Source organism: Salmo salar, chromosome 06 (assembly GCF_965601325.2).
Source record: "Salmo salar chromosome 06, fSalSal1, whole genome shotgun sequence".
Taxonomy (NCBI): Eukaryota; Metazoa; Chordata; class Actinopteri; order Salmoniformes; family Salmonidae; genus Salmo; species Salmo salar.
Window position 1 is genome coordinate 65,795,272 of NC_138296.1, and position 10,686 is coordinate 65,805,957.

Here is a 10,686-nt window from a genome sequence, read left to right on the forward strand (position 1 = left end):
GGATGACGCTGGGCCAATTGTGCGCCACCCTATGGGACTCCCAATCACGGCTGGTTGTGATACAGCCTGGAATCAAACCAGGGTCTGTAGTAACACCTCTAGCACTGAGGTGCAGTGCCTTACACCGCTGCGCCACTCGGGAGCCCAAAAAGTCAAAAGGGCTCTGTACGCCGACAGACCCCTGTTCATTGTGATGTGTAGACTCATTCAGGTCTACGCACTGCTAGTTCTGAGTACAGTAGTCTTGAAAACCTCTGAGACTCTTCCTTCCTCCCCACCCACTCTCTCTCTCCTCTCTCTCTCTCATTGCTATGCTGCAACAGATCAGAACAGTGGTAATGTTGAATGCTGATTGCTCAGATCCCAGAGCAATGCTGTTGTATCCACTAATGACATGAGATTACCTCTGATGGGCCTTGTGTTAGCTATAAATATGATCTGGAGCCTGCCTTCCTGCCTCTCTGCCTGCCTGCAGATAACTCCTCCTCCTGCCCTCAACCCTCATTCAGCCAGAGTGGATGTGTAAACACTGCAGCCCCAGCTCCATCCTTCTCAGACCCATTTTCTCCCGGAGTCATATTGCCTATTGCAGCCTCCTCTCCTCTCCTCTTCCCCCTCCACCTGCAGGCAGAGCAGCCACACTGAAGGGAAATATGCTGGTTCAACAACAAGCTAGCATCACCGTGCATACCTCTACAACACCCTGCCATAAGAAACAGAGTCAACTCAACACTTTTTCCACCCTCCGTTCTCTCCCTCTTCTCCCTCTCTATTTTCTGTTCTCTCTCTCTCTTTCCTTCTGTCTCTCAGGCTCTGGAGAAGCACTGTCGTGTGGAGGGAGGCTACAGTGGAGTGAGAGACGTCTACGCCTCCAGCCCCAACCATGACGACGTCCAGCAGAGCTTCTACCTGGCAGAGACACTCAAGTAACACACACACACACACACACACACACACACACACACACACACACTGTCAACTTACTCTGCTAAGAACCGTCTGGAGACATAGCATTGACATTTTGGCCTTGTCATTAGAGAGGAATAAAAATCGATCTTGTCAGAAAATCGATCCGTTTTTTTTGGCATCCTTGTCATCATACGTCCTCCCCCCCAGAAACGTTCCTTGAATAACTATAGTATTGGATTTGTTTGGCAATATAATGGACACATACGTTTAGAAGTAATTGTCCTCCCTATAAGGCCGTTATTCTCTCCTGGACAGATCTACCTAAACATAACTGGTACCGTAGAATCTGTTGGGACAAAATGGGATGCGTGGGATAAAGAGAAGCAGTTGTTCAGTTGTTTGGGTTTTTCGTCACTGGGTATTTGGACAAATCATGATTTCGCAGGTGTTCGCATCTTTCGAATTTCGGATGGGGAGGAAACATTCGGCCCGTAACTTGCTAAGAGGTTAGAACTCCTCGTTCCAGTTCCGCTCCTTGTTTTAGCGTCTCTTCATCTCTTCTCTTAATGGGCAATATTTCCATTTTTCAACCTCATATTCATCTTCTCCAGCACCAAACCAGTGTCTACATATGTGACTGACCGGCTCGATTCCGTCTTCTATATTAACATTTTTAATTGTGTTTTTTACATGGGATAAAAGTAGATACTTAAAAAAAAGAAGATAGAGCTAGAAAATTGTATATCATACACAATGGGAAAGTAATTCTGCTTTGAAAGTTGATAAAACTTGTAACCCCACTTTTGAGAAAATGGCCCTTGAATGAATGTTTTGGTACACCTACTGGAGACCTCATGTCTACAACCATTCAGCATTGTTCACACCCTCTTAAGTCTTAGCCCCACCCATCTCTTTAAGGATTCACATGTGAGGCCATGTGCTAAATAGTGAATACGATAGTGTACTTAACAACCAAAGATTTCAAGACTAAAGGCTGGTTTACGTCTATCGATGTCAATCTGCATGTCTGTAGACAGTTGTCGCAGTGACATCATGAACATTTTATTGTCGTCCGACATCAAACTTATCTTTGTCGTTATGAAAAAGTATTAACACAAAAACGACAGGCTGCATGACATCAGCAGCCTTGTGGTCCAAAATAGCATAACTGGTGTATTTTAACACCAATAAACCTGTCCGTTTAAAAATGTATTTAGTATCTGTTTATCTAGAAAAACAGGCAACTAAAAGCAACTTTCTAAACAATGTTTTGGTTCGTTTCTAGCTTGTTAGCTATCTAGCTAATGTTAAGTTAGCTGGCTAGCAAATGATGACCATATCATATAGCTGACATCTTAACTTGAGCTACTTTGTATTCATTATTACAGGGAAATAAATGTACAACAAGATCCACATTTACATGTTAATGGCAAGCTAATTACAGAATATAGCTTACGGTTGTGAGTGTGACAAAATAAAAGCAGGACATTCTACTGGAGAATTTTACAACTTGGGCACTGTCTCATTGGCCTAACGTCATATCCTAATGTGACTTTGGTGCAGGTCATGTTGTTCTTCACATTACCGTCTCTGGTAAAAACACACTATATCAAATACAATCAACGTTTATTTGTCACATGCACAGGATATAGAAGGTGTAAACGGTACAGTGAAATGATTGCTTGCATAGTGGAGTATTTTGTTTAGACATGTAGTTAGTTAAACAATGAACCATAATCCCAACTCATAACGTTACTACCCTGCATGAATCTGTAGCTAAAGCTAACCAACTAGGTTCAATGTTAGCTAGTTAGATAATATTGGACTATAACTAGAAATGCTAATGGCTCTGGGATACGAATAATATTACTACACAGATCGAACACGCAACTTTGGCTAGCGAGCCAGCCAGCTAACGTTAGCTAGCTAGCTAATAGTACGCTTTAACTTGCAATGAAAACAACTTTCTGACAAAATTTGAAACGTATAATATGTGAAATGTAGCTAGCTAGACTATCTTACCCGTACACATGGATGGATGCTTCTCCCTCTGTCACGGATGCCGTGGTTGCTCTTAGTTTGAAGATGTAATCCGGAGACAGGTGTTTTTACAAAGCCTTCTGTGTGTTCTCTTTTTGACTCCCTCCGCATATTTGAAATCAAACGCTAGAATTTTCTCCATCTCCTTAGCTATCATACTCTGCTTCAACCGGGCATTCCACTGATTTCAAAACTCAGTCCTCCAGAAAGTGTAGAGCATTAGCAACACTTTTGCAGTTCTTTGTGATATTGTTAAAAAAAAGCTTAGTTAAAAAAAAGATTACCTACACATATTGAGTAGCTCATGTTATAGACAGAAGTGTGCTACATGACAGACCAATCCAAACTCATTTCTAGGCATGTCCAGCCCACCCATTATCTCAGCCAATCATGGCTAGCGGGAAGGTCCCGGTCTTTGTCCGTGGCTAAACCAACTAGTCTCGTAATTGAACAATTTTATTCGTCTTTACAAATGACATACACGTTTGTTATTAAGGCACCTGAAAGTTCACTTGTTCCAGAAGGCATTTCTAACTTTTGATGTTTTAACTTGATATATTTTTCAACAAACTTAGAAGTGCGCCGTTTTCACATATGTTGACACTAGTATTGTGCTGGAGATAATTCAAATTTGGTTGAAAAAGTGGTGGAGTTGCCCTTTAACACGTATGGATCCAAAACTTGATCAAGCAGCTGACTATTTACGTGAGACTATAGTTCTGGGTTAACTGAGATTATAAGGCCATATAGAAGAACATTGTCTATATTCAGGCAATGTTTTCCTGCTAAAGAGTCACACCTACATTTTGTTTCACGACACCATGACATCAAAAACCTGCTCTAGTATTTCATCACACCCTAAACGTCTCTGTGTTTTGTGTTCTCTGACAGCTTCCTGACATTCAGTTTGTTTGAACACTTCAAAACGGATCAGAAGTAGAATGTCTTTCCCCCAATGAGCACTCACTTCACCTCTGTCTGTGCTGTGCCTGCTGGCCTCTGAGGAGAAACAACTGACGTCCTGTGTGAATTGTCTTGTCACGGCCGGCTCAGACAGGCAGGCTTCTGCTAGCACAGTGTGCAGTGTACTACAGGGACCTCAGCAGTCTTCTCCGAGATAGCAGCAGTCACACACAGAGACAGATAAGAGGAGGCAGACTGCTTTTACTGAGCCCTTATACCCTCTCTCGCTCTCTGAACTGAAAATCTCTCTCTCCTTGTTCACTATTGATAATAGCGCAATGCCTGGGGGGTTAGACGGACCATATAATGTGGGTCCAGTGAGATAGGCTCATTGTAACGTATCTCTTACCGGCGTATAGATGGGTCTCTCTATCTATTGTCCAGTCTAATCCTGGTCTGAGAGAGATTTAACCCCCCCCTCTATGGTTTCTATGGCGTATCAGTGGTGTTGTTTTGCTCCCCTCTTGTGGGAGCCTTGTCAAAGCACTCTGGTGTGACCTTATAAAGAGGTCACAGGCTCTTTGTCCCTGCTCTGTGTCCCCACACTGCTCTGCTCTGGGGGCTAGGGGCTGTAAGGACAGCCACGTCACCATGACTGACAGATAACACCAAGCTGCACGCAGGAGAGAGGGAGAGAAGGAAATGGAAAGAGAGGTAGGAAGATGGAGAGCGAGAGAGCTGGAAAGAGGTAGAGAGACCTGGGGGAGACAGGAAAAAAATACAGGTTCAAGGTTGGGAGAGAAAGGATCCAAGAGAAATAAGTGAGGACGTCTTGCTGTAACAGTTAACAACCACAGCAGCAACAGTAACAAATACGTGCCTGTTTCCCCCCTCCTGTGCAGTAAATAACTCTGTGGCACTTTGATTTTGGTGTTATTTTTTGCCCAAACCCCCAAACACCTGGGCTAATCTGCCTCTCTGATTGATGCTTATATGAAATGCTGTGTGAGTCACGCCACCTAATAGAGCTGGTAAACTTCTCTAGCATTTCATTTAATGGTGTTGGAAAGTGCTGCAATTTTGCGAATAGGGTCTCTCCAAATGCCAGGCCTCCCCAAATGACTCGTTTACTAATGCTTGCAAAATCCATCTTTTAGGCTCTGGCTCTCCCTTTCTCCCTTCTTTCTCCCTCTCTTTACCTCTTTCTGTCTCGCCCTCTTTCTTCCTGTATCCCCTTTCTCTCCTCCCTCTCTCCATCTCTCTTCTCCCTCTCTCCATCTCTCTCTCAGCCTACTGGTCAGGGTTCTCCTGCCTTTGCGTGAGGTCAAATTAGCAGTAATGACTCAATGTAAAGCTGTATGTCTGGCTGTTTGCTTTACTTGGCTCGTCACACTAGCGATTCCTTGTGGCGGGCCGGGCGCCTGCAGGCTGACTCCGGTAGTCAGTTGAACGGTGTTTCCTCCGACCCATTGGTGCGGCTGGCTTCCGGGTAAAGCGGGCGGGTGTTAAGAAGCGCGGTTTTGCGGGTCATGTTTCAGAGGACGCATGACTCGACCTTCACCTCCCGAGCCCGTTGGGGAGTTGCAGCGATGACACAAGATCAAAATTGGGGAGAAAAAGGGGGTAAAATACAACAACAAAACAAAAATAAAATAAAGGATGCTATGACTTAATGAGTTATTTGTGTCTTACTCCACATTCCTAGTGTAGTGAAATGAGGCTTTGAGTTCTGAGAATCACTTGGGTTTTGAGAACACTGGGGGCTGGTGCGAGGGGAATTTGACTGTTGACCAGCAGTGTGTCATTAGTGACTGAAGCACTCAATTTTTGTTTTTATTATTTTTGTTTTTTTAAACAACTAATTGACTGATGTCAGTTAATTATTTTTGAATTCAAGTTAGTTCGGTTTTTTCCGTGAGCTCAATACGCACAGTTTATCTAGAGATAAATCAGATCCAGCCTGAACTGTGCGATGTAGTAGGGAGTTGTAGTTTCTACATAGTTTATGCGCTAAACTAATTAGAATATTGGCCTGTATTCTACATAGTTTAGCGCATAAAACGTGGTAATAGTCCATAATCCATTGCGCATCTACGGAAGAGGCACAAGAATGCACAATCATGAGGTGATATCGAGAGCAGCTGTTGCGTCGCGGTATCTCTACCTGAACATACATGATCTAAGTGATTGATAGTTGGTATTCAGCAGTCATAAAAGTAGGCCTTATTTACTTTGAAGAACTACTAAAATAGTGACTTTATCAGACAGCACAGGCAGCAGCTCTATAGAGATGAGATGATGACTTGGAATGAAAACATAGTCACCAAATAAATCAAATGTAATATACACAACATCTGAAATATTTTATTAAAGTGAATAAATTATGTGATAAGCAGTAATGGGCTGTCATCACCATCATGGGATTTTTATTAGCTGTTTTATTCTGTGTTGTTACAGCATTCAACTCACATAATTTTTAATAATGGAACCGAAACCGAACAGATCTCAGAAAAGCACTAATCAATCAGACTACTCTGCTTCTCCTTCTCACTCTGGAAATGGAGTGGCGCCCGCAAGGTTACCGTGGCTATGCAGGGCGGGCGTGGCGTCATCCAACCCCTGTCCATTTTATAATCTGTACATTTTAACGAGTCTCACATCAGCACCTGATTAAGGACTTTTAGGGTATAGGCCCACTTGCACTCCAACCGCTGCTGCTGGGCTCAACTTTTTGGATTTGCGACTTCACGCCGAGCGCAATAGCTTTTGGCAGGCGGCAGGAAACATAAATTGTTTCGAGTCTTGTCGTTTTAATTTATTTATCATTCTACATTGTTGGCTTGGCTCACCCCAAGCTTGGCAGGGAAAATATTGGCATGGGAGCGTTGCTGAACTGTTTGTTCCCTGAGTTGGTTTTGGGATTTGTTTCAGTTCCACTGTCCTCTCTGAAACTCTCAGACATCTAGTGGATGTTCTCTCAGACTGATGCACTCATGGACATCTACTAGGAGTGGAGGTTGTTGATGTAAATATCTGGGTTCTCTTAAGGCCTCGTGTGATCAGAAATTAGTGTTTGAACTAAATTGAGTCTCGCTCTCCTTCCCTCAGATATCTGTTCCTGCTGTTCTCTGATGACGACCATCTTCCCTTCGAGCACTGGGTGTTCAACACAGAGGCCCACCCCCTCCCTGTCATCAAGAAGGAGATGACAGACACAGACAAGCCCAACCAGCTGGAGTAGAGTGGACCACCCCCTGACCTGACCCCACCCATCTCGGAACTCCTCTAACCCCTCCCTCTCTGAGCAGTGGGCGGAGCTGTCTAATTTACTCCTCCCCCACTGTGGGTGGAGCTCACCCAGGCAGGCCACTCCCCTGGTAGACTGGACTCGCTCCTGTTTTTGAGTCCATGATCAGACCCGATGGAACCGGACCGGGCTGCCTGCCTCTCCTGACCCAGACTGCCCTCTACTGGGGACTGGGAACCACCACTCAGAACCACCTCGTCCATGAGTGCTTGTCTTGTCATCGTGTAGAGATAACAATCAGTCTGCATGCTGCCCTCCCCTCCCAGTGCTGTAGAGGCTGTAGGATTTACCCTCCTCTGTGAGGAGAACAGGACACTACTACGCCGTAAGATTCACCATCACTCAAAAAAAGCCATACTGATTTGAATACAGCTTTATCATTTTCTTTCTTTCCATGTATTTCGGGTATGTGATTGTGGGTGTGACTGAAAACAGATTTTATGTCAATCAACATATTATCGGATTTGGGTTGTTCTTATCGTAAATATGATTTTAGTCGCATTTACACAATGGACCATTTAGGTGGATTTCTGTTAAAGACCCAGAGCTTGATTCTCACCTGCTCTATAGCTGAAATCCAGTCAAAATAGTGCCTTTCAGTCTGAAATAGTCTATCGAATAAGCAGTTCAGGCAAATTGCAAGGCTTTTATTTATACAGGTAGTCTGGTAGTTAGCAGACGGTCCAGGTGGCATTGGCTGAAGGTTTTATCACCTTTACCACACTGCCATCTAGTTTTGGACAACCAGTACTACAACAGTCCAGTCCTCCAGTCATTTGAGTGTAGCAGGTCGCAGTAGGTTTATAAAGGGGATGAAGTCACGGGGAAAAGACCTGCACCGAGGACAACCTCTCATTTACCTTTTAGCTTGGTCTCTTCTTCCTGAAATATGGAACGTGTGGGGGAAAGTAGAGTTCATCCCTTCTATCAACATGTCATATTCATTCAGCCTAGTCAGTTTGTCAGAGCTCACTTTATTTCCCAACCCCCAACATGTTCCTTTGTTCTTAAATTGACAAAGTTGATGTGCGTTTTAGTTTTTTCTTTATTAGAGGTGGTAAAGACAATGAATCCCATGTGATGTAAAATAGTTTCTATGCTGGTAATTTATTCCGTAGTATATTGGAAGGAAGGTTTGGGATCAGGCCCCTAGGTGGCACTGTGGAGAGCGAGGGCACTGTGTTGTGGATTATTTGGGAGTTGGGGGAGACAGTGTGGGGGAGACCAGGGCAGAGTCAGACCAAGAACTTGGTAGTCAATCATATGGAACGAATGTACCATCAAATGTGATGCTTAAGATTATTTTTGCCTTTGTTGTTCTTAATTTGTTGATTTGTTTGTTGATTCCTTTCTTCTGGAAAGCACAAAATGCTGAAGGAATGTGTCGTGGTACCCATCAGAAGAAGCTGTTAGTCAGTTCAGGAGAATAAGAGGAAGCACAAGAGTTGTTTAGTTGTGTTGACATGCAATGAGAAGATGCAAGTATGATTCTCTGTTCACTACACTGGATGAAATCCACTCACATATGAACATGTAAACATGCTGAATACTGTATAGACAAAAGAGGACAAATAGATTGAAATGGTCACATACGGGACACATCATACATAGACATTCACACTACGCACACTCTCAAACACACTCATGACCATGGAAGTTTATGGACACTCGGACATGGACGTTCAGTTGACCACAGGATCAATCTGACCTCCCTCCGTTATCTCATCGTAATGAGAGTTAGAGAGAGGAGTGTGTTTGTATGAAACCTCAGTCAAAAGGGTCTGTTTTTCTGCAGTGTACTTTCACGGACAGGGGGCGCTGATGTTCCTAAAATGGCTCTCCATACATCTTATTGGGAAATAGATGGGGTACGATCAAGAGGCCTTCATCGTTGTTGGAGTAATATTCTGACCCTAGAAAATAGACCAGAGGTTTAAGAAGCCTCACAGATATCAGCCACCTGTTGGAGCTACGCTCTTCCAGAGCTCCCATTAAAACACCAGCAGGTCAACCTCGGCTTTCCCTACTGTTCTTTATAAAGACAAAGTAATCCCTGTTTACCTTACCGGAGGAAGCAATATTAATGAGGGAAACTGTGGTGTCCATATACGTTTAGATCCCCCTCCACCTAGTTAATTATGGCAGCCATTCAGGCTCCAGGGAAGAGAGCATCACTCACTATACACTGTAGATATGACATTGCTGCGTTCACCGTCTCTGAGAGCCTAACAGGCGCTGCTGCATGGTCAATCCGACCTCTGCATTGGCCCGTGCATCATTTACAGTGATACGGCCTCTGCAGAAGTCATGGCATTCATACTTTGTGAGCTTTGCAGTGCAGAGCTGTTGTCAAGGAAGTGAGTTTGTGTTTATACAGGACCTACCGTCAACCAATCATGTCAATGCGGAGCTATACAGAGCGTTCCGCATTGTTACAAAATTTGAGAGGCTCCCAGCGATGCGGTACGGAGCTCAATTTGGCCTCTGCGTGCCTCCAGAGGCTCCGCGATTGCGTCACACCATCCATACGGCGCCTCAGACCACATTGTCAGATCAAGCATAAATTGGCTCTAAGTGTCTCCTGACTGTTGCAGCTTTCGGGAGCAGAAGGGATGACTCGTAGGAATACTGAAAACCGTAAAAGTCGCTGTAAAATGAAAACATGACACATTTATTTTCCTCTTTTCAGTATGCAGACTAGAAGACGTGCTGTTCATTTCCAATTGACTTTGTGGTTGAATATTGTGTTGACGATCTCTCGCATTACAATGCCTTTTATTTGTGAATCTCTTCTTAATGGTTTCGTGCAACAACCTCAGAAATGTAAACTGTACAATATTGCTGATAATCATTCCATTGCACATCGTTTATTTGGGTTAATATGTTATTTTAATTTTGTGGGAAATTGTTATGTTCGTTTTTGTTTGTTTCTTATTAAAATGTAAATATTCCATTCTACATTTATATAAATCTTACGAACGTATGGATGAAATGATGTTAATGAGCAGCAAAAATTTTCATAAACTATATTTGTTACACTATTGTGAATAAAACAATCTTTTAATAGATAGTTTTGGTGTTTTCATTCTAAAATGTAATCTTGACATCAATGATATTAGTCCTCCAATGGGTCAAATGGGTCAGATAATCAGAGGCTGTACAGGGCTCTCACCACTATGTTTTATCAGCGCTGTGAGAGAGGATATCAAACCACTTCCAAATGAAGCTGTATTTATAGCTATTATCCACTAGGTGGCAGAAGGGTATCAAAACATTGTTTTGTGATGTATTGCTTCTCTTTCAACTCTGCTTGCTTTGTCTTGACCTTCAGACATGCTTATTGCAGGTAGTTGTATGCGTCGTTAATCAATCAAATGTATTTATAATGCCCTTTTTACATCAGCAGTCGTCACTGTTTATACAGAAACCCAGCCTAAAACCCCAAATCAATCAATCAAATGTATTCATGAAGCCCTTTTTACGTCAGCCGATGTCACAAAGTGCTATACAGAAACAGCCTAAAACCC

General features: G+C 43.3%; 1 protein-coding gene across 1 annotated transcript in view; it reads left to right on the forward strand.

Moving 5' to 3' along the window:
* The window catches only part of man1a1 (mannosidase, alpha, class 1A, member 1), a 168,598-nt gene extending 158,373 nt beyond the window's left edge, over positions 1-10,225 (forward strand). The window contains exons 11-12 of the mRNA XM_014205126.3: positions 811-926; positions 6,961-10,225. Coding sequence (XP_014060601.1) covers positions 811-926; positions 6,961-7,093 — 249 coding nt within the window. The 3' untranslated portion in view covers positions 7,094-10,225. The remainder of the gene's footprint in view (positions 1-810; positions 927-6,960) is intronic.
* The last annotated feature ends 461 nt before the right edge of the window (positions 10,226-10,686 follow it).